This window comes from Ahaetulla prasina, chromosome 2, assembly GCF_028640845.1.
Source record: "Ahaetulla prasina isolate Xishuangbanna chromosome 2, ASM2864084v1, whole genome shotgun sequence".
NCBI classification, from domain to species: domain Eukaryota; kingdom Metazoa; phylum Chordata; class Lepidosauria; order Squamata; family Colubridae; genus Ahaetulla; species Ahaetulla prasina.
Window position 1 is genome coordinate 134,926,297 of NC_080540.1, and position 24,395 is coordinate 134,950,691.

Sequence of the window (24,395 nt, forward strand, 5' to 3'; positions counted from 1 at the left end):
AATTTGCTTATGTCAGGGATGTTGCCCTGGGCCTCTCTAAATTGTTATTCCATCACAATTACCATCACTTCTAACCCTTAATTATATTGAGCAGGGCTAATGAGACTTGGGAAGTCAACGTTTCTGGAAAGCTGCTAGCCTTGCCATAATTACAATAGTCAAGACCCTGAATGGTGAACACAATCCTTGTTCAATTGTTTCCTCTTCCAATACAATTCCCTAGGTTGATTTCATCTAGCCAAAGCTCTTTGGTATTTGCTTTACTTGGGAGAAAAATGGCAGGAGAGGGAATAACAACTGCAAAGGGAAAAGCAACAATTTTGATTTCACATCACCATCAGTTCTTTTGAAATATGACTGCGTAGATAGTAAACAAATAAATAAATGGGCTTGATGCACTCATTTAAAATTGTGTTATTTAATATAACATCTTATCGCAAAGGCCATTTAGCTCCACAATGGCTAAGCTAAATGGCTCGCAGTAGTATTCCAGGATTCAGGTAAAGGTCTTCTATACCTTGCTAATTCTAAGTGCCATTGACTGAATTTCGGATATTCTGCATGTAAAACATCTGCTGTTCCAGATACTTATACACACACACACACAGAGGTTTGTTTCTGATTTTTTGCTTCTGGGTTTAGCTCTGTGGTGGCGATTGGGAATGCAAACAATAGCATGATGGCAGCTTTTGCTTGCCTTCAAATACTTGTATAAGCCACGAAACGAACAGGGTAAATGCTATTTTCATCATTATTATATTTCAAAGTCCTATGGCCATTACGCTAGTGATATCCTTTATGTGTCCCTATGGCATTTCTGAAATACACACAGAAGACTTCCTTCCTCGCATGCAAAAGGCTGCAAGTAGTTATTACTTAAGTGCATTTCACACAGAATCAATGAATTCCGAGTGTGCAATGAATCTGTGTCCAAGGTGGTGATAAAAAGCAGCACTCAGTGATAAGGAGTCAATGCCTTTCTAGCGTTTCCTTAGGAAAAGCAATGATGTGCAGATGCGCATTTACTATAACTGAGACTAATAATAACAAAACAGCCTTACTTTTCACTGCAGTCTTTCTTGGCCAATGCATCTCTTTTGCTTTCTATTATTAAAAGATTATGGATTGGGATGTAGGATGCAGATAACATTGGAGGTAAGACACTTAGGGAGGGAAGAAGAGAAGTGAGTCAAACCATTAATTTAAAAAATAGTGCTTTTTATTATAAATTATTGAATGCTGTCTTTAAAGTCCCTTGAATATAAATATAAATAGATGTGCAAAGTTTTCTTCCAAGTTTGATTTTTGGTGGAGTCTTCAAGCATGTCTAACAGCCTTCAAGGCTGAAGGGTGGAATCTTTATAAAAGACAGAACAATTTTTCTTAGGCAGGTCTGTAAACATTTCTTTCTGTAAAAACAAAACCTTATCTGCCCTTCTAAAACCCTGATATGCAAAAAATAAGATGAACCCACAAAATTTTGGTTACAGTTTTTTTACAAAAAAAAAAAAAAGTTAAATTAAGGAGTTCCAGGTAATTCTCTTGTTGCTACATTCCTGTACGGTTTTCAGTTATTTCAGTGCAATCGAGGACACAAACAAACAAATCCACAACCTCTGTTATAGATGTAATGCCATTTTTTGATGAACTAAAATTCCAAAAAGGAAGGCAAGAAATTAGCAGCCTGAGCAGAAAAGTCAAGGTAGAATAAACACTCAGGAGAAACACCAGATCATGTAACATTCAGTTTGGTGTTCCAAAAAGCAATAAAGAAATCTTAGAGAGCCATGTCTTTTGCCTGCCTGATGGCCCAGAGAGTGAATGGTATTTTCTTCATGGGATTTCATTAATAGTCTATGGAGGATGTGGATTTCTTCTTAAGGCTTAGTCCCATGAATAAAATGTTGTGGCAACAACCTCCAAGGAAGAGACTTGGGTTGAAAGGAGATTTGTCCCTCCTGGAGGTTGTAAGAGGTAAAGATTAATAACAATAACTGCAATAAAAAAGATTTCCTCCTTAAAACTGAGGAAAACATTGATTTTCAGGCACTAGCTGGATTCCAGTGCATGCATCCCTTTGTCAGAAGAATGGTTCTGGTCAAAAGTCATTAGAGGTGGTCTGGTCCAGTGCAGAGCAATCAGCTCTTTGTAAACGGTCCGTTGGTTAAGGAAGTTTGCAAACCATCCTATCATGCCCATCCAAAGCCAGAGAGATAGTTTTATCAAGGAGCAACAGCCTGTTCCATAGTTCAACAGCATCAGTCACTTGCACAAATTCCCCGTTGGCAAGTTGTCCAGCACAAGCAACAGCAAGACAGTTTCTGTGCTGGACAGAGGTTCCCAGGCTACTCTGGGTGCTGGGCCCCTCTGCCCCTTTCATAATCCACATGCTAAGGGAAAAAAAAGTGTGAGTTTTGTCCTGGATTCTCCATCTTCATCTTTTCTTCGTTCTGCTCTTGTGCTTGTGTCATGGGCTAATTCTGCTGAAAAAGCTCCTTAGAAAGTCGCATCATACTGATCCAAGAAGTCTTTGATGGGAGCAGGAAGCTGGGTCCTCTTCTCATAGGAATCCAAGTGCCCATTGACAGTCTTCCGACACAAATGTTGTAAAGTGGAGACACTGGAGGAGAGAGGGCGGCTCAGCACCAGCGGGATCTTCTCTTCACCTGAGTGGATATAGTAGGCACGTCTAGGGTGCGATGCCTGCCCTGGTTGTGGCTCAGGGAGGGGCATGTAGTGATGAACGAGTTTGAGAACACAGTCAAATCGGGGCACAGGGTGGCTGCTGTGCGGATCACTCTGGAGTGAGAAGCTGCCTCCTTCACACTGGATCCGCAAGTTTTTGGTGCCTGACTCAGTCTTCACGCTCAGAGTGAAGAAGTGGCGCTGGTCTGAGCTATCACGGATGAGGAAGGTGCCGATGGGTTCAGAGCTCAGGAGCAGGTTGGCTTGACCACCTGTCACCGTGCTCCAGTAGAAGCCACTCTCCTGCAGCTTGCGCACAGCGTTCACCACCAGCTGATATTCGCTCTTGGAACTGAACGTCTTGAGGCGCAGGCTGGTGTCCAGCGGGTGGCTCATCCCGGTACTGGGGAACTTGCTGTGGGTGACCATGGCGCAGGGAGCCAGTTTTGCAAGTAATCTGGGCTGCTGCCAAGCGCAGCGGCTGCTAGGATGAGTACCTGTGAATGAAGGGGAGAAAATGTTTTAAGACAAAGAGCATCTCAATAGCCGTTTCACCCTGCAGGCCCAATTCATTGCACCTTCCCCGTCATTCAGGACTGGAACTCTACTTTCCTACCGTATCGCCAAGATATTCCCCCAGTTTGGTCGCTGCCTCTTGGGCCAAATGCTACCTCAGAGGGCATCCCTCCCCGGGACGGATCCCCAAGAATAACTACTCTGCCTCCCCTCCGGTCGCAAGCAACCCATCCCCCGCGCTGGCTCCGGGCTCCCCATTTCACGTTGCTTTCTCTGGCGGTGCGCTCCAGGCGCCCCGGGACCACCCCTTGCCTGTAGCAGCCCGGGACCTTGGTCGTTCGGCTATTTCTCAAGAGATCGGAGCAGAGTCGGTGGTTACCTGGGTGAGCGAGAAAAGAGTCGCGGGGGGAGGGAATCGAAGCTGCTGGCAGAGCGCGGCTGCTGGCGAGGCAGAACGAAGAGCGGTCCGCTTCAGCGCGCTTAGCTTGTCCTACTTTACAAAGCTGCCAGAGCGCCTATCGGAGGCTTTTATAGAGCATCCGCTTGGCCCCGCCTCGTGGTTCCTGGAACTCGGTTCTGCCGGGAGGGCGAGCGCGTCCCAGGCACCCAGCCAGCCAGGCAGCGGCCAGCCCATTCCGGGCAGCGAGGCCTCCTTTCCCCTCCCCCGCTCCCTCCCTGTCCTGGCCGCTTCTCGGCCCGCCACTTGCTCCAAGGAACCAGCGGGAAGGCTGGAGTCACGTCGCTCCTTTGGCGAGAAGACCTAGACCTGCGGCCCGCGGGCAGAAGCGGCCGCCTTTTCTTTCTAAGGGGCGATCTTTGGGGGCGTGTGAGCTGAGGACTTCCACGCGCGGTGGGACGCCCGGGGCCGCGTTGCGGCGGCCTTCCCCCCCCCCCCATGTCTCTCTGCCCGGGAAAAAGCGCGTGGGAAAAAAAGCGCCTGAAAGACTTGGCGGCCAAGGACGGCGTGGTGCCGCTCAAACAAACTCGCGTGTCATCTCAAGTTTCTTCATTCCTAATGTGGTTTTGTGGTTCTTCCAGTCACTCTTTTGCATTTCTTTGAAAACAGCCATCTTCCAAAGCGCTGGAGACCCCTTCCTCCCTCCCCCCCCACTAGTTCCTTTTTATATTGTGTGGTAACGATGGCTGAGAACCCGCGTGGTCACCCACGCTAGAGGGCGCCCTTCTTGAGATGTAACGGGGACGTTTCCTGGCATGGGTAAGAAGCCAAGGGCTTCTCAGGTCACCCGAGGGGCACAATTCAACATTTCCTTTTGAGAAGTTCAGGTTTGGCAAATAATGCCATTCCTGGTGGTCTGGGATGAGGTTTCTTTTTAGCCTTATAAGTAGGGCTTTGCGATAAAGGGATTACAAAGAATTTGCCAGCACAGAAATCTAAATTGGCATATTTGCATATCTGTTGACTACTCAGAATGTCAGCAGCCCCCTATTATGTACAGAGCTGCTGATAGTTCAAGGAGCTCCAACAGCAGATGGGGAAATAGAATTTGTTGTGAGCTATTCGGGGCCTCGATGCATTGAAAGGGCAGGAGGAAATCAACCTTTGTGGGATAAACCTGTAAATGCATCAAGAACTGCTTCCCGATCAAATCTCTAGCAGGAATTACTGTGCTTTGTGGATGGAATTTTACTGAGCTCCACATGGCTTCTCCCAAACTTTTCTTTTCTTCTGTAGGAATTTAGCACCCACCCCCCTCCTAGAAGAATGAAATATTCTAGGAAATATTTTAAAAAGCAGAATATTATACCTTCCTGGATGAGAAATGGAGAAACATATTTTAAAGACAAAGGAGCTCCCTGCAACTTCCTGACTCCCCCCCCCACCTTTGTCAATGGGCCATTAAAAGCCTCAGCTAAGCTCACTCATTCTCCCCACCTTTGTCAATGGGCAATTAAGGCTTCAACCAAGCTCACTCAATCCCCCCATGATTTGCAACACAATACAACTGAAACTCACCACATGGCAAGGCTCAAGCAAGCTTGAGAGACAGCCATCAAGGCTAGCTAAGACCCCACCCCTGGGAGTCTGACAACCAATCAGGATACTCTTCCTGTGCCCCAGAAAGGTCAAAGCTCAGAAAAAGCATAAAGCCAGGAGCACACAGGATCTCAGCCCTTTTCTGTTCAGGAACTCAAGCCATGTGATCCTGACCACCATTAAACCATCTTTCCAAGCAGCCTCCTTGTTCCCAGTGTCTTTGTCCCCACTTGGAACTGAACCCAGATGGATATTCCTTCCAACAATTGCCGACCCAGATGGGACTCCAAGCTAACCTAACCAATGGACCTGGCCCAGGTAAGCCTCCCTTGCTAGCAGCAGACCCATTGAGTCTGTGGGTAAGTTTTCCTGGACCTTGGCCATTTGGAACTACGTTTTAAAGGGGTTTGAGTGTTGAGCTCAAAGACTGCTTGGAAAGAAGGTGAGTACCTCTAAATTTTAATTTTAAGCATGGAAAAGCATGGGAAATATGTGTATGCCTGCATGTGTGTGAATGAGAGAGCCCTGCTCCCAATCACAGCTGGATCTTGCATCCTCTGTGCATTTCCTAACATGAAAGACCAAAAGTCTGGAGAGCAGGGGGGTTTTGCCAGAGCACAGGACCTTCTGTTAGGGAAGGAAGAAGTGTGTGTGTGGGATTCCACCTGAGGAAACAGTCTGATTCCACCTCTTTGAGCAACCTCTAGCCGCACCTCTGCCTACTGCTAGCTCCACCGAGCCGTGACCGGTAGGATAGAGAAAGCAAGGGGGGGAAGCCAAACGTGGAACTTTGTGTTTATTAGGAGCGGAAGCCGGCGAGAGGAAAGTAAGTGTGAATGAAGCAATTAAGAGAGTAAAAAGAGAAAAGGAGAAAAAAGGAAGCAGGAAATCTGCTTGGGGCCCTGGATGCCCGGAGGCTGCCAGTACTGCCTGGTATGCTAAAAGGAAGCAGGAAGCAGTGTTGAAGAGGTGCTCGTACCTACTGGCAGGGCAGTAGGTCCTCTGGGATCACCTTTTGATCCAAAACGGAAGCTCCCTTAACAGGAAGGTGCTCATACTTGACAGAAGGGAGTCAAGTCCTTCCCAGAACCTTTTTTCTGAAAACTGTAGGAGGATCCACCCGGCTAAGCCAAAGTGAAAATAAAACCTCACATCAGAGGAAACATGGGAAGCAGTAGCTCGAGGGTGGAGGAAATCCCTGGAAAACCTGCTGGGGCCTGGAGTGCCCGGAGGCTGCCAGTTTTACCTGGTATGCGGAAAAAGAAATTGAGGAAATTGTGTAATAAAGATGAGAATAGGAAACAAATTTGGCTAAATAAAGGTACTTAAAAGAAAAGGGAAATATATAAAAAGGAATGTTTGGGGTTTTGTTTGTTTGTTTGTTTGTTTGTCTCTTTCTCTGTCTTCTATGGAACCACGTGGTCTGTCTGTTAAGATTTGTGCCTTCCTAATTTAACTGAGATTTATGGCGGAATGATCAGTGTGTGTAAATCTCAGAGTTTTGTTTTTCTCTTTGTCCTCCTTGTTTTTTATGTGTGTATGTCTGTCTTTGTGGGCCCTTGAGGTAATTGTAACTGTAAAATGTATCTGATCTCTAGAGACAAGAATTTTAAATTGTTAGGGAAAAAGAAAAACAAAAGGTTGAAACAATGAAAATGGGGAAGAGAGAAAAAAAAAAGGAAAGAGCCTTTTTCCTGTCTTTGTCCGGCCAACAAAATAGTAAAAAGGACTTTTCATCCTATTTCTGTTTTTTTTTCTCCTCTCTATCTTAAAGTAACAGCTCAAGTTTATAAGGAAACATTTTAAGTTCACTTACAAGAGAAGTTTATGAGGAAATGTTTTAAGTTCACTTACAAGAGAAAAAAAAAATTCAGTCTTGCATTTACTGTGTATTTAAATGATTTTACCTGTTCATCCTCTTCCTGAAGTATGTGAAGTTTTTTCTTTCTCATCAGTTGTGTCTCCATTTTGTTTAAACTGCATTACCTTTTAGTAACTGCAATATTGATGTGTTGTTTCTTTTCAAACTCTGCCTGCAAGATATCTACCCCCCCCTTTAATCCTGTTACAATGCCTTTCCTGAGAAGATTACCCACAAAAGTGGGGAGGAGATCCTGTTCTAATGTCTTTCAGCCCTGAAAAGATGACTCTGCAACTGTGGAAGCAGAGCACATGGTTCCAGATGCTGCCTCCAGAGGAGACCTTCCATTTGTTGGAGCCAGGAATTGAGTTTGAATCCAGCCCCCACTGAAAGTCATCACAGCAACCAGATTGGAGCAGACCTTTCCAAACCTGACTGACCAACAAGCATGCCACCCAAAAGATATGAAAGAAAGGACCCTGAGATGTATAAGTAAAGACTAAAGACTCTTTTCAATTCCCAGAAGACAACTGGAAAGACTATGGGGAAGGTGGAAATTCATTGTAAGGTTTTCTGTCTTGTCTCATTTACATTGTAATCAGTCTAAAGTACTCATGTAAGGATTGTATTTGAGTGGCTACCACAGCAAGTTCTGAACACGTTAGATTTTTGTCTGGTGGGAGGAAATATGTCCAAAATGTTTGTATTGCCTGTATTGTAAAAGTAGCTGCATACACAGGCACACACAGAGAGACACACCATTCAGAATTAGTCTATTCCCTTCACTTACCTCCACACAAGACTTTTAGGTTGATTTTTGCTCTGTGGCACTAAAAGCCCAAGGAGTCAGATCTCCCTGCTAATTCCATAGGGGAGGGCATCCCCCTCAGGCAATTCCTCACTTGAAGAGATAGCAGAAAAAGTGATATCCAAAACCCAAGCCCTGACTATGACTCACAAATGATGCTGCCCAGTTGCCCAGTAAAGCAAGATATGTTGCACTGGTGGTCTCATGAGTAGAAGTCCCAGGGCTCATTGTGTGTAATTTTTTAAAAAAAAGAAAAAGAAAGGAAAAAGCCTGGATTGCACACTGATTAACCTCAATTTGGACTGGAAAAAAATCTTGGATAGACTAAAGTAAGAGCTAGGGCAGGTTTAGTAACCAACCCTTGGAAATGGGCAGCCTGTAATTTAAAGGAAAGCCATGGCTGTGAAAATTTTGGGATGTGTGCTTGCTTGACCTGACTGGAAGCTCTCAGAAAGTGATATCTAACAGCTGAAATTAATTGGCATAGAAAATTGGATACTGTAAAATTCTTACCAGAACTTTTCCCCTGGCTGCTAGACCTTCATGGTTGAAAGCTTTTGGGAGCCACTGAAGGAATCTTTTTTTCTGTTGTCTCTATCAATGGCTTCCTTTGCATCAGGAAAATTAAAAGCACCCACTGATTTGATCAATTTTAATTTTTGCCAAGAGCATGTTTCAAAACTCACGTTTTGAAAAAAAAAAAAAAGTAGGGATTGTAGGAATTTAGCACCCACCCCCCTCCTAGAAGAATGAAATATTCTAGGAAATATTTTAAAAAGCAGAATATTATACCTTCCTGGATGAGAAATGGAGAAACATATATTAAACACAAAGGAGCTCCTGCAACTTCCTGACTCCCCACCTTTGTCAATGGGCCATTAAAAGCCCCAGCTAAGCTCACTCATTCTCCCCACCTTTGTCAATGGGCAATTAAGGCTTCAACCAAGCTCACTCAATCCCCCCATGATTTGCAACACAATACAACTGAAACTCACCACATGGCATGGCTCAAGCAAGCTTGAGAGACAGCCAGCAAGGCTAGCTAAGACTCCCACCCCCTGGGAGTCTGACAACCAATCAGGATACTCTTCCTGTGCCCCAGAAAGGTCAAAGCTCAGAAAAAGCATAAAGCCAGGGAGCACACAGGATCTCAGCCCTTTTCTGTTCAGGAACTCAAGCCATGTGATCCTGACCACCATTAAACCATCTTTCCAAGCAGCCTCCATGTTTCCAGTGTCTTTGTCCCCACTTGGAACTGAACCCAGATGGATATTTCTTCCAACACTTCTTTTGCTATTTTTAAAACAGTCAAACCAAAATGGAATTAGCTGTCCAACATCTTTTGTTTGGTAGCAGTAAGGGGCCATCTATCTGGTAGTGCCCCTTGTCACTCCCGAGTCTCATGCACATTTTTCACAAAACAGATTTTTCTTCTACCTGGAAGAAAATCTCCCTCCTATTAACTCAACCTGGGTACCTACAAAGTAACCTCAGAAATGCATCAGCATTTATCAACAGAGCTAAAACATGCATGAAGCAGCCTGGGAAACCCTCTGGTTGCACTGATGTCACTCAAAAGGCGTTTCCCAATCTCTGAGGAGATAAATGACAGAAATCTAAATATAAATGTTGAAAAGCATTTGCTTTGCAGGTGTCCCTTCCTCTCTCCAACTTCAGCATCTCGTGGGGTTTGGCTGGATGCCCTTGGACTGGGGTAAGGTTTGATTGTCCAGTGCATTCTTATTATTTTTCCCCTCCCAGGGATTACATTTATATTCTATCCTTACTTGCCCTTTCCAGAGGAGCTGCAGGGAAGAGAAACATTGGGAACCAGAAAAGCAAGAACCCCTCCCCCTTCTTTGCTTTAATTTGGTGCCTCGGGGCTCAGGGAAACAGGTCAGGTTACTGAGTGAACCAATGACTGGATGTGCTGCAGATGCATCTCTTAAGGGAAAGAGTCTGTTTTGCAAGAAAACAGGAGATTGAGGAAGCCTTCCGAATAAAATTATGGGCTCCGATTGTGGCTCAACTCCTGACGTTTTTTTCTAGCATGTGAGAAATGTGAAGTGCAGGCTGGAACAGCTCTGTAGTATAGAGGAAATAGAAATCCTTTTGTGATTGTGTAAGGCATATTTTATGCAACCTTTGTGTACTTTGCAGTTCGAATGACATTTCCCTCAATAAGCATGTATAATGTGAGAGGCATAGACAATGCTAAATGCTCAGAAGGCATGAGTGGGCTATGAATACTGGCTGACTGAAAATTTTCAGAACATTTTGGGTACGTGAGTATTTATGCGCTTGCATCATAGAAGTTGCTGCAGAAAATAATGACTCGTATGAAAGATGAAACAGCAACTTTTAAAGCTTTATTTAGAGAATCTATAACTGGGTAAAGTAACAGTAGTTGTTATTTATGTATGAGATCCAGGTTGTTCCCAATAGCATTCAAAGTAATTAAAAATGATTCTGAAGAAGTGATTGGGATCTCTTGTGAGCAGAAGACAATCTCTTTTTATCTCTCTCTCTTAATTGAAGCAGCCCATTTTTTTCAAGCTGTTATGCCAACCTGAAAAAAGATGCTATTGTTTTAAGCAATTGACTCATTAAACTTAACACAACTCTTAAAACACCCACAAATTTCCCTCCCAGGCTTTAAAAGACAGGCTGCATTAATAAATAACAGAGAAGTGTTATATTTGCAAGTGGTCCAAAGCTCTTCTTCCAAATATTTTTTGAAGAGTACACAGCTCTGCTAAGAATGCAATAAAAATTGTGCACAAGTGTGGTTGCATGAGTTTGCATTGCCTATTGGGTTAGTATAATTGAAATAGTAACAAATAGTATAGAATATACAGTACACCCTGTGTTAATTTACTCAAGCTCTTTTATTTACATTATAATTTCTCTATGCTCTACATTTTCAGTGTGTTACAGCAGCTTTGGAGAGTTCAAAGAGTGATTGAAAAATAAATCAAACAAGCCACTAACTTGAATCTGTTTTCACACTATACTGTACTATTATTTCAGGAACAAAATGATGACTATAAAAAAACTTCCTTGATGGCTGCATTCAAAGCAGTGCTTACATGTTCATCATTATGCTAAAAAATAGCCAAAAGTTGTGAACCTATTTGGTGTAGTGGTTAAGGTGTTGTCTAAAACCCCGGACACTATGAGTTCTAGTTCTGCCTTAGGCACAAAAAGTGGCTGGGTGTCTTTGGGATAGTCACTCTCTCAGCCCAACCCACCTTATATGGTGGTTGTGTGGGTAAAAGAGGAGGGAATATTATTAGGTATATTTGCTGCCCTGAGTTACTTATAAAAATAATAAAGGTGGGATAAATATCTAATCACCACAAAAGTGTTGCTAGAAATGGATAAAGTGTTAGAATAGAATAGAATAGAATAGAATAGAATAGAATAGAATAGAATTTTTATTGGCCAAGTGTGATTGGACACACAAGGAATTTGTCTTGGTACGTATGCTCTCAGTGTACATAAAAGAAAAGATACGTTCATCAAGGTACAACATTTACAACACAAATGATGGTCAATCAATATAATCAATATAAATCATAAGGATTGCCAGCAACAAAGTTACAGTCATACAGTCATAAGTGGAAAGAGATTGGCGATGGGAACATATATACAAATTATACAAGTATACAACAAGTATACAAATTAAATTATTACAGTAATAATTCTGTTTCTTATGCAAGATATTTGGCAGAAAATAAAGTGCCTCTCTCCTCCCTATTCTCTGTGCTCAATACTGGTTGCCTGACAAGATCAATCTGAATTATTGTATGTTAGAGCTGAGTTCTTGGCAGGTCTTCCTACCATGCCTGAATGTTCGGTCTCAGAACTCCACTGTAAGTCTCCTTTATCTCTTTTCCCAGCAAGAGTGGATCCCAGATATGGTAAGTCTGAACTTGGGAATAAGCAGTATCTGTTGTATATGCTGCAATACAGGGAGGGAGGGAGTTTTCCTTGCCCCATAGCAGCTGCCCATGAGCAGCCAGGAACAAACACCAGCAAGCAGTTCTGGGAAGTGAAGCTGCAATAGCAGCTGCTCCAAAATGCAAACAATAAGATGTTGCCCAGAGTCTTTTCCTGGAGGAGAAGCAGAGGGCAGAAAGGGGGAGGGGGAGGGGGGGAACCATACCAGGTGCTATTAAAGAAAAGGAATGAAAGAAGTCTGGTGTTTGTGTTGGAAGAAATATCCATCTGGGTTCAATTCCAAGTGGGGACAAAGACACTGGAAACATGGAGGCTGCTTGGTTAGATGGTTTAATGGTGGCCAGGATCACATGGCTTGAGATCCTGAACAGAAAAGGCCGAGATCCTGTGTGTTCTCTGGTTTTATGCTTTTTCTGAGCTTTGAACTTTCTGGGGCACAGGAAGAGTATCCTGATTGGCTGTCAGACTCCCAGGGGGTGGGGGTCTTAGCTAGCCTTGCTGGTGTAATCTTCCCAGGTGCCATGTTGTGAGTTTCTGTTCTAGATGGGTTCTATTATGTTGCAGATGATGATGGCCCATTGAGAAAGGTGGGGAGAATGAGTGAGCTTAGCTGAGGCTTTTAATGGCCCATTGACAAAGGTGGGGGGGAGTCAGGAAGCTGCTTTGTCTTTAAAACATGTTTCTCCATTTCTCATCCAGGGAAATATATTCTGCCTTTTTAAATATTTTCTAAAATATTTCATTCTTCTAGGAGGGGGGTGGGTGCTAAATTCCTACATTTGTTTTAAATAAATAAGCCAGAGCTGAAGTTGTACAGGAAGGCTAAAATCTTAATCCGAGATGGTTGCTACTAGGTGTTGATATATGTTGATATAAAGCAGGGATATTAAGGGCTAACTGATCTGGGTTACCAAAATCCAAACTACCAATTAAAGACAATAAAGAGATTGGGTTTTTTCACATCTCTTTGCTGCTATCTAATGGTCATCTAGATTTCTGCAGTATAGATCTGGTATCCTGTCTGTGGCAGATATCTGAATTGCATCCCATCTAGACATTTACTGTGCACGCTGCCAGAGCCACTGTATGAATCCAGAAAACTAAACACCACTGTTTTAATGGGGCTTAGTCTCATACCAGATCTCTGGTTTACTATATGAATTGCATCTTCATGCATGGAGGTGGGATAGGATAGGAGACAAACAAATGATCCTCTGCAGTTCTATTTTATTTTTTCTTCAGAAACTGCTGTCCTTCCACTGAGGAAACAAACCCATAGAATAGAATAGAATAGAATAGAATAGAATAGAATAGAATAGAATAGAATAGAATTTTTATTGGCCAAGTGTGATTGGACACACAAGGAATTTGTCTTGGTGCATATGCTCTCAGTGTACATAGTATGATCCTGCTACATATATCACCAGATTGCTGTTGCATGAAATGTGATGGAGTTTTGATTGGAAAATAGAGCAGAGCTGAAGTGTTTTCAATTCTTGAACTGCTGTCACTGCTGAGCTCATTAACAATAAATTTCTCCCTGGCTTGAGTTGCTTTAAAATTAAAAGTAATACAACGAAAACACAGTTTTAAAGTCAGAAAATTCCAGTACAGATAGCCCATGTCAACACCTGCTTTAGCTTTCGCACATCAAATTGTGTATAGGAAAAAGAGTGCTTTGTGAAGCATACCTTATCCCTGTGCCTTCTTTTAGGTACATCTCAAGAGAATGGATTAGTGTGCCTCTTGCTACTTGGAAAAAACATATTGCCATAGATGAACTAACAACAGGTGCTTCCCATCACCAGCATTTCTGTTTCGAAAATAAGTTTGAAACTCACCCATGATACTGCTGCCAAATCAGCCTTGAAATACAGAAAATGAAGAATACCATAAACCAATAATTACTCGTACTCTTTTCTTCATGCTGGTCAACAGGCAAACACAGCTACTCTACCCCTCCCACCTCTCCCTGGTTATCAGCAGCCAGATGTTCTCAGCACACACACACACCCCAAAAGAAGAGAAGGCGATTAGATCCTTTCACACAGGCTTTTTAATACGTGCATTTGCAAAACGGGATGCTGAGTGACAGAAAATTATATACAAAATAAAACCATTACAATCCTTCAACCTCTTCCCACCCATCTGGTCACAATTCCTTTGTTGCATTTAAACATCCGTGAAGAAGAAATTTTACATGTTGGTCTATTTTGCAAAAAATTAAAAATTTAAATTTATTTACAGGTTAGATTGGGAAGGCAGATCACTATATAAGCCACTTCTCTATTATTGTCATAATCATGAATTCAAATAGGAATGAAGTTCAATTCAGGGGAGACTTTAATCTGCTTTCAATTTAAAGAATGTGTTATCAGATTAACAGAGTAGCCAGGTCAATTGTACTAAATACTCCAGGCTAAGTCCTTAATTTATGATCTTTCCACATTCCTTTTACTCAAAAAATACTTTCTCATTTAGTGATAGAAATGATGATAGCACAGAGCATGGGTGTCAAACAAGATCATATCGTGTAACGTCATGTGACATATCATGACATTTTTTGCCTTTGTGGAGCCCGGGTGAGCGTGGCTTGCGCATAACACATCCAGCTAGCAGGCCACCAGTTTGACACCCCTGGCATAGAGGAAAACTAAGGGAAGAAGAAAAAAAGCACCATTTTGCTAATATGCCCTTCTTGCTGCCTAATGCAGCACGAGTTACACTGGATTCTTTATTTTGAAACCATTTGTGGAAGGCATGCTAATACTGTATTTTGAAAGAGTTAGATATTTTATGATATTAAGTATTAACAAGCAATTATAATGGTGCAAATAGTGTAAAGAAGACAATCAGGAGTTATAGTTTATAAATAAAAAGATTCAGGAATTCAGCTTGCCCTTTGGAAAACCACAGTGGAATTTTCCTTGAGTATCATCCTGCTTTGCACCTATCTTAGAGGTATCTACATTCAGACAAAAAACTTCCAAAAGTGACAGTATTTTTTTTAAAATAGTCACACATCATTATCATCTAGTTATACTTAAGATTTTCAGAGACCCTGGAAAGCCACACCATCAGTTAAAGGGAAATGTCTTCAGATACCAAGAGGGCTGACATGTCGCACTAAGCTCAAAACAAGACATATTGTGTACAGATAGTCCTCAACTTATGACTGTAATTGGGACCATAATTTCCTTCTAAACAAGGCAGTTGTTAAATGAGTGGTGCCTGATTTTACAACTTAAGTGATTCCAGCTTACCCCACCCCACCTTGACTTTTATTGTTGGAAACTAGCTGGGAAGGTAGCAAAGGGCCAGGGCCCTGCAACCTTCATAAATACATGCCAGTTGCCAAGTGTTCAAACTTTGATCACATGACTCTGTGGAGGCTAGTCTTAAGTCACTTTTTTCAGTGCCGTTTTAACTTTGAATGGTCACTCAGTGAATGGTTTTAAGTCGAGAATTACCTGTAATGACTTGTGTCACAATGTGTGACTTCAGCAGCTGAATTTTATTCAGATTTAAAAAACCGTTTCAGGACAATATTTATATCCAGAACAACCCAAGATAATTCCATGACACTTCAAGCATAACTACATTCATTGTGACAGGATTATTTATCAGCCACATCTTAGTCAGATATACTACTTTGTACTGCTCTGGATTGCTACAGCAGCAGACCTTAGAAACACTCTGGAAAGGGCTGAACTGGGATGATATGAGTACATAACAATAGACATTTTTTTGTATGGATGTAATTGGCATGGTGGAAAGAGTGCCTGAGTTAGATTTAGATGTGCAGAATTAAGGCTTCTTGTATTATGTAGCATTAAGCAACTCCAAATGTTAGACTGAGTACTAATGATAGTGTGGTTGTTTTGAAGAAAGGCTCCGTTCTAAGAACATCCCATTAGATGTTGGAATGTGAAGCACATCCAGGAGCATATTGGGAATGGAAAGAAAACCAAATTCTAGATCAGCTGCCACCAATCAGCCATAGTACAGTTTTGCTGAGAAGGTACCTCAGGCTTATTTTATTATTTACTTAATTGATATCCCACCATTATTATTTTTTTATAAACAAATCAAGACTGCAAACATATCTAATTCTCTGCCTTCCTCCTGTTTATTCTTATAGCCCTTCTTATGCTTCAAAATCCAATAAGAGGAAGCAGAGAAATGTACTAGCCACACTCTGTGGCAAGAGCAAGATTCTGTTCCAAAAATTCAAGTTGGAGGCTTGGAAACCAAACTCTTTATTTCAAAAGTCCACACAGTCAGCATCCTCCCACCTCTGCCTCCATAACTAAGCTCTGTTCGTTGAGCAAGTTTATATCCTATAGTACATGTTAGTCGGTTCACAGTTTACCAGATAGATAGATTTTGACACAATGAGGCATGCATTGTTTTCCCCTTATTACTCAATGCAGCCTTTTGCCATGTTCACGGTTTTTCAGATGAAGGGAACAGGCCTAAGTATATATTTCTCATAAAGTCAGAGGACACTCAAAAGACAAATGCAAAGGGAGGAGCAAAGAACTGCTTGGCTTAAAAAAGTGATTAGCACTGATGGGCAAAATGAATATTAGAATATAAATTATACATTTTTTTCAACATTTCAGGTAAAGTAACTTTTTCACCAGTTTTCCTAGAATAGTAGGCTAAAACACAAGGTTAACCGCCTTATTAGTTATGTAATGCTTAGAAGTTCTAGTTGAAATAAGATTACAGTACTTTTTGAAGAAAAAAACAGACTTGTATTGTGATGCCATTTTATTCTTCATTAAGTAACTTGTGCCAAGAAAACGGAAACCTCTATTAATCATAGGTAATTCTGCCACCAAAACACATACCAGCTGGAAATCTTTTTTGCCAGAGCTCTCATCAACAGCAAAATCCTCGCAGTGATTTGTTCTCTTCTAGTGAAAGCTGGAATTTTTCTGAGGCAAAACTTTGTAGTGGGAAGACCCCCCCACCCAACAACAGTGGGGCCAGTTAACTGATTGGAAGGTTTCTTGAGGGAAGGACTTTGAAGCAAAGGTGAAATGTTCCCGGTTCCGACCAGATCGCCTGATCCGGTAGCGATGGCGGTGGGTGGTTCAGAGAACTGGTAGCAAAAATCCCTTCCCCCCCACATGGGCAGCTGAGCTGTGCGATTATCAGGGTTTTTTTACTTTTAAAAGCATTTTTTCTTCGGCCGAAAAAATGCTTTAAAAAAAAAAGCTTCTGATGATTGCGCGGTTCAGCTGGGATTGTCAGAACCCTTTCAAAGCATTTTTTCTACAAACTCTTCAGCCGAAGGGGTTGTAGAAAAAATTCTTTTAAAAGTAAAAAAAATAAAAGTTGGCCATGCCCACCCAGTCACATTACCCACCCCACCAAGCCATGCCCACAGAACCAGGAATAAAAAATTTTACATTTCACCCCTGCTTTGAAGCATACGAAGGAGTTCTTAGGGGAGCAGGTTATTAACCTTTGCTTTCTCTTTAGTTAACCTCTGGCTTCAACTGGAAGGGAGAGAGTGCTAAACTAAGTCAATCCATTTGTTTATTGTCGTCCAGTTTAAGAAATCTTTCGATCAGATTCCTTGTTAAACTAAATAACTTGTCTTTTCTTGTTCTTGTCTTTTATAGTCTTATATAAGGAGGAAGTTCCTCGTGTTTAATCTCAGATCATGGTATTTTAAAAGAAAAGATTTGAAAAGCAATACTTTAAAATAAAAGAGAAATTCGCTTTTAAAATATTTAGATTTAAGAAATATATTGTAGATACGTTTGTGTTATTGCTTTAAAAATGTGTTCCGGGGAAAGAAATGAAAACATCAAAAACTGTTTTGTACACATTCTTAACCTGTACTCGAGCTGAATGGAAAGTTCTTCCAATTGCATTTTAATGCCCAGCTGGCAGATGTGAAAACCACAATGACAAAATGAAAGGGCACGTTCCTTAAAAAGAATGTTATTGGTTTTTGTCAACTGCCTATGGGCATACAGCAGACAGATATTTTGAGAATGAAGGGCATTGGGGAATTTTCAATGGGTTTGCCTTCGGGTGAATTATAGACATTCTGCCCATAACAGTCCTAAATCAGGATTTCCTGCCTTTGTTTGATCTGATAGGGGGCAGAGACATTAAAGTCCCAAGCTCAGAAATTGACTGTGGAGAGAGAAGATCTGGTTTCAGTAGGGGAACAAAATTTGACTAGCACTCTACAAAAGATGTAATTTGTTTGAGAAGTGATTTGGAGATTAGTAGATTGCAAGGGCTCTGATAGCTTTTGGAGACTGTGGGTGAAACCTTTCTTTCGGAAAGTAAAAGGTTTTCTATTCCTTGGTGCTGGGAAAGCAGCTGAAGCTCTCTAAATAACTATTGAACTATTTCAAGATACAGTAAATGGAAACTCAAGCTGCTGCACAGTATAGAAATAGTTTATCTGGCTGCTATAGCTATGTTTGAAAATTGGGGTCCTGAGGTTGCTTATGTAGAAGGAAGCGCCATAGAATCCTTTAGAATTTACGGAGTCCTTGGTACTTTCTGAGCTTGGCTGTTTGCTTGCAGATGTTTCATTATCTGACTAGGTAACATCATCAGTGCTAGTGAGTGTGGGGTTTGTTCTCTATTTATAAACAAAAGCTTGTCCTACCTATTTTGGTGGTGTGCGTGTGATTTTCTTCTTAGTAGTTCTTTGATTATGCTATTGTTGTCTGTTTGATTGATTGATAAAGGAGGTTAATCCCTGCTTATCTGGATGTTGGCTGCTGGAGAGCATATGTTTTGCTCTTTTTGTTTCCCTCTTAGCTTTTTTGTCTCTTTTGAATGATAAATATGGTTTATTTCTCTGTATCTGTTGATGGCAGATTTGTCTGAATGCCAAACTTCCAGGAATTCCCTAGCACTTTTGGAATTAGCTTGGTCTAAAATGCTAACGGTTTCCCAGTTGAAACTATTGTGAATCTATCCATGTGTAGTGAGATTAAAAGTGTTTTCTGGCTGTGTGACCTATATAGTGGCTATTACAGTGCTTACACTGTATGTTTAGATGACTCCTGTTTTTTCTTGTTGGGTACTTTAATATATTGGAACATATATGAGAAGATACCTGCGCAGGATCAACCTATGAGGAACATAAGTGCTTGTTAATTAAAGCTATTTATAGTTAATTTCAATAGGATTAAGTACTTTAATTTTTCCCTCTTTGTCTCTGACTGAATAAACTGAACAAAGAAAAAAATACATGTGCCTTGAATTTGATTTTCTTAGTTTGCCTCCTGGCTCATCATCTCGAGTTCAGAGGCACACTTGAGAGGAAGAGAGATGGCGACCCTGGTAATTGCCTGCATAGTGGTGGCAGAAGCAACAGCAGTTGCCTTTGTGTTTTTTACAGTGACGTGGTTGGGCTTCCCAGAAGCAAAAGGAAAAGCCAACAATGGCACTTGGAATCTTGGAGGATGCCATCATTAGAAAAAGGTGTGGGGGAAAGAGAGGGAACAGGAATAGCCTCTTTGCTGCAGTTGCTGAAGATTTCTGGGAGGAAGGAGGTGGTGGTACTGATTGCCATAGTAGCAGCTACTATGCAGGGAAAAACTACATGGACATCTTGGGCTATGCTAATGCCTGCTACTTCCTTTGCATCAGGATGAATATTGCCCAGAAATATCTGAGAACCACTGATGCAGTAGGCCTGGATATGCACTATTTCTGTACAGGTGGCATTTTCAGTAAAACACGAACCATGAACTAAACAGAACTGGTGAGATTCCATCCTTGATGGGGTGGATAGAAAAAGGACTATGTACTTAGGTGCACTATTGCTTTTTACAACAAATGAATAATCAGTCCTATGCTTGAATAAGGACCATAATATTTAATAGATCTCATTTGCAGTAAGCATAGAGAATTGTAGAATTTAATTGGCCTTACCTGAATGATTGCAATTCCCAATTCATGGGAAAAGCTGAATATAACTTGGATTACAGGTAGCCCTCTGGTTATAATGGCAATTGGGTCCAGAATTTCTATTGCTAAGTGAGATTAAAATGACTACATCACTTAGCGATGGTAATCCTGTAGGTCTGGTTGCTATTGTAACCCAGGACTGCACAGGACATTAAACAGGAAGAGGTGGAAATTTCAGGCTAGCAGGATGCCATGGGCAGACATTCCAGAGGCAGTCACTAAGGACTACGGACAGGCAAAAAAGCTGTGGGGGCAGGAACAATTTCTTTCTGGTTTCCATTGTCTTTCCTTGTGGGAAGCTGGGAGGGAACATCAGAAATTATGATCATGTGACAGTGACTTGCTGCATTGTAATCAGTTGATCACCGAGTGACTGGGTTGTGATCACATGGCTTGGAGATACTGCAACAGCCGCAACTTGATGAACCAATTGTAAGTCCCTCTTATTCAGAGCTGTTGTAACTTTGAACAGTTGCTAAATAAAAGATCGTGACTCGAGGACTACTAATACTTCCAAAAGCATGCAGTATGCATTTCATCATTTTGTTCTCAGTCTAATAGACAAGTTCAAACAACGGCAATTTACGCCTTGCCATAACCTTCCAATTTAGAATTGCCAATTCATAAATTGAAGATAATACGGCTTCTGTTTCTATAATTCCACAGCCATTGAAGAGAGTAGTACAGGGGTTTGTGGTTCTCATAAACTTTTAAGTAATTCTCACCTATTTTCGTTTCTTAATGCTCAAAGCAAGATTGAATGCAATTCCTATCTTCCAGATATCTTGGAATACAACTTCCATTCATTATGCTGATTGACATTATTCAACATGATAAAAAACCACTTGGGTTTCTATCACTGCTATGTTCTATGCATTTATATGAATAAGCACAACTGAATTAAGTGGGAATGACTAATTATGAATTTTAAAAAACTGCATTCAGTTTTGGTCACCACGATGTAAAAAAGATGTTGAGTCTCTAGAAAGGGTGCAGAGAAGAGCAACGAAGATGATTAGGGGACTGGAGGCTAAAACATGAAGAACGGTTGCTGGAATTGGGTGTGTCTAGAGTAGAAGTGACATGATAACAGTATTCCAATATCTAAGGGGCTGCCACAAAGAAGAGAGGGTCAAACTATTCTCCAAAGCACCTGAAAGCAGGACAAGAAGCAATGTATGAAAATTGAGAGAAGCAACATAGAACTAAGGAGAAATTTCCTGACAGAACAATTAACCGGTGGAACGGGTTGCCTCCAGAAGTTGTGAATGCTCCAAAAGTGGAAGTTTTTAAGAAGAGACTTGACAGTCGCTTATCTGAAATGGTATAGGGTTCCTGCCTGAACAGGGGATTGGACTAGAAGACCTTTAAGGTACCTTCCAGCTCTATTCTGATAGATTGATTGTCTCCACATGAACCAAAAAGAAACAATATAGTAGTTTTTAGTGGATTTGAGTAATCTTGGTGACTTCTTCATCACGTTCTGTAGATACCTGGAAATCAGCACATCTCACACAACATCTCAGCAAGTCTGCATACAGCTTCCCCATATCAAGAAATCAGGCACGACATGCCTCTTCTTTCTCAAAGCAATTCTTTGGGTGTTTTTTTTTTTTAAATCAATGGCAGGCCCAGTGTCTCCTACAATGATTTTGACCTAGTTTGTCCAGGTGGCTGTCAAACGTCCTCTAGCGGGACAGTTTAGTACAGTACCAGCTCTTAGATTCACTGGCACTAACAGCCTCCAGAATCTTTTGCTTTTTTGGGTCACTAACTTCCATATATTTACCCGTTAGTTATTTTCTGTTCCCTTGTTGTCTCTATTTGCCTGCCCCTCCTAGGAAAACTTCAATTCTCCTGCCTGAGAACTTTAACATTTTCCTTAATGCAATACAATCTAGCAACTCTCTAATGTCCTTTACTGTCTAGTCCAATAAGCAAAAGAGTTTGCATTTGCAGCAGTTGCTCTTTTATGTCCTCTTTAGACAGAAAGACAATCACTGGATATCTTTTGGAGTTCAAGATCATTTTTCCTCCCGGCCTTATCTACCAGCAACACTCCTAGTGCACATTAATCTCCTGTTTGCTTATTCTGGCTATAAGCTTTTTTTAAAAAATTTTTTTATTTTGTCACAACAGTATACACAAACATAATACGTAAGCAAAAGTATGCAACAACTATATTAATTTGATATAATGAAAGGGAACAATAGGAGAGGAACAGTAGGCACTTTTGTGTTGCTTCTCTAGTGCAGAACCAGCATAGACTTGGGTTGGACTAGATGCAGGGGTCTCCAACCTTGGCAACTTTAAGCCTGGAGGACTTCAACCCCCTTGGACTAGAACACAGAGGTCTCCAACCTTGGTCCCTTTAAGACTCTGGGAGTTGAAGTCCTCCAGACTTAAAGGGACCAAGGTTGGAGACCCCTGGACTAGAAGACCTCCAAGGTCCCTTCCAACTGTTGTTATTCTAATTCTAGTTCTAACGCTCAGCTTCCCCGCCCCCTTCGCCTTTGTCTCAGCCTTCCATCACCACGACCGGAAGCGGAACCGGGGGAGCTTCCAACACCCGGAAACAGAAGTTGCCGGGTTTCCATGGCGGCGGCGGCGGTTGCCGCGGCTCCCGCGCTCTGGCGGCGGTTGCTGGATTGTTTGCCCCGCGGGAGGCCGTCTCTGGCGGCCTTTTTCGGCAGGCTCTCGGATCGCCTGAGCCGAGGCCGCGAAAGCAGCGCTCGCAGGTGAGGAGGAGCGGCTAAAAAAAACAAAACAAAAACAAAAAAGCCTGCGCGGGCGGCGCTGGATCTTCGCCTTTCTGCGGTCCGCTGTCGAGAAGTCTTCTTTCCGCACGCTCATAATTCACCTGCATTCCTAGTCGGATGCAGTAATCCATGGGATATTCTTGGCTTGGGCTGAGCCGGGAGAAACGCACGTGGGAACCGATCCAGTGGGAAGTCTACAATTGGCGTCGCGTCCTCCCAAGTGTGTGTAGGGACCGCAACTTCTCTGATCTCTAAATGTGAGATGAGCAGCTGCATCTGTTGTGGTAGAAGCTGCGATTCTGTCCTGTGAAGCATCCCGGATTGTTGGGTGAGGTTGATCTGAAGCAACCGATTGTTTTCTGTAAGAGGGGAATCAGGACTTGATTTCCAAACTGATTTGTTCAAGTGCTTGCCTGTGTTTCATTGATCCAACCTAGAAAAAAGGAGGAATCTCCTGACACTTAGAACAATGAAGCCGGTAGAGCTGTTTGCCTTCAGAAATTATAGGTTGCTCCATCGCTGGATGCTTTTAACAAGAGATTGGACAGACATTGGTCTAAAATGGTATAGGGTCTCCTACTTGACCAGGGGTTTGGACTAGTCCAGGGGCCTCCAACCTGGGCAACTTTAAGACTTGTGGACTTCAACTCTGGGAGTTGAAGTCCACAAATCTTAAAGTTGCCCAGGTTGAGACCCTGGACTAGAAGACCTCCAAGGTCCCTTCCAACTGTTGTTATTCTAATTCTAGTTCTAACGCTCAGCTTCCCCGCCCCCTTCGCCTTTGTCTCAGCCTTCCATCACCACGACCGGAAGCGGAACCGGGGGAGCTTCCAACACCCGGAAACAGAAGTTGCCGGGTTTCCATGGCGGCGGCGGGGGCGGGTGCCGCGGCTCCCGCCCTCTGGCGGCGGTTGCTGGATTGTTTGCCCCGCGGGAGGCCGTCTCTGGCGGCCTTTTTCGGCAGGCTCTCGGATCGCCTGAGCCGAGGCCGCGAAAGCAGCGCTCGCAGGTGAGGAGGAGCGGCTAAAAAAAACAAAACAAAAACAAAAAAGCCTGCGCGGGCGGCGCTGGATCTTCGCCTTTCTGCGGTCCGCTGTCGAGAAGTCTCCTTTCCGCACGCTCATAATTCACCTGCATTCCTAGTCGGATGCAGTAATCCATGGGATATTCTTGGCTTGGGCTGAGCCGGGAGAAACGCACGTGGGAACCGATCCAGTGGGAAGTCTACAATTGGCGTCGCGTCCTCCCAAGTGTGTGTAGGGACCGCAACTTCTCTGATCTCTAAATGTGAGATGAGCAGCTGCATCTGTTGTGGTAGAAGCTGCGATTCTGTCCTGTGAAGCATCCCGGATTGTTGGGTGAGGTTGATCTGAAGCAACCGATTGTTTTCTGTAAGAGGGGAATCAGGACTTGATTTCCAAACTGATTTGTTCAAGTGCTTGCCTGTGTTTCATTGATCCAACCTAGAAAAAAGGAGGAATCTCCTGACAGAACAATGAAGCCGGTAGAGCTGTTTGCCTTCAGAAATTATAGGTTTGCTCCATCGCTGGATGCTTTTAACAAGAGATTGGACAGACATTGGTCTAAAATGGTATAGGGTCTCCTACTTGACCAGGGGTTTGGACTAGTCCAGGGGCCTCCAACCTGGGCAACTTTAAGACTTGTGGACTTCAACTCTGGGAGTTGAAGTCCACAAATCTTAAAGTTGCCCAGGTTGGAGACCCCTGGACTAGAAGACCTCCAAGGTCCCTTCGAACTCTGTTATTCTGACATATAAAGCCTACATTGGGGAGAGGGTGGATGTCATACAATACACTGAACCATTAACTCATTACCAAGACTGGTTTG

General features: G+C 42.5%; 2 protein-coding genes across 19 annotated transcripts in view; one reads left to right on the top strand and one right to left on the bottom strand.

Moving 5' to 3' along the window:
- Positions 1-1,184: 1,184 nt before the first annotated feature.
- SOCS3 (suppressor of cytokine signaling 3) lies at positions 1,185-3,694 on the bottom strand. Its single transcript, XM_058173163.1, has 2 exons — positions 3,581-3,694; positions 1,185-3,182 (listed from the first exon to the last, which is right to left on the bottom strand). Exon 2 carries the CDS (start codon positions 3,112-3,114, stop codon positions 2,497-2,499), a length of 618 nt encoding a protein of 205 aa, XP_058029146.1. The 5' UTR covers positions 3,115-3,182; positions 3,581-3,694; the 3' UTR covers positions 1,185-2,496.
- Positions 3,695-10,036: 6,342 nt separating this feature from the next.
- Positions 10,037-24,395, top strand: part of PGS1 (phosphatidylglycerophosphate synthase 1) — a 143,838-nt gene continuing 129,479 nt past the window's right edge. For 13 of the 18 annotated variants that reach the window (XR_009153837.1, XR_009153836.1, XR_009153835.1 and 10 more), the window contains exon 1: positions 23,392-23,556. Coding sequence is in view for 8 of the 18 variants with exons in the window: in XM_058172831.1 (XP_058028814.1) it covers positions 23,411-23,556 (146 nt within the window). In the remaining 10 variants the exon portion in view is untranslated. Of the gene's footprint in view, positions 10,148-22,383; positions 22,527-23,391; positions 23,557-23,590; positions 23,906-24,395 lie in introns of those variants that run through there. The other 5 variants (XM_058172836.1, XM_058172835.1, XM_058172837.1 and 2 more) reach the window with 4 other exon arrangements.

Excerpts from the sequence above, each read along its gene's own strand:
- SOCS3 (XM_058173163.1), bottom strand. The coding sequence starts at position 3,114 with ATGGTCACCCACAGCAAGTTCCCCAGTACCGGGATGAGCCACCCGCTG.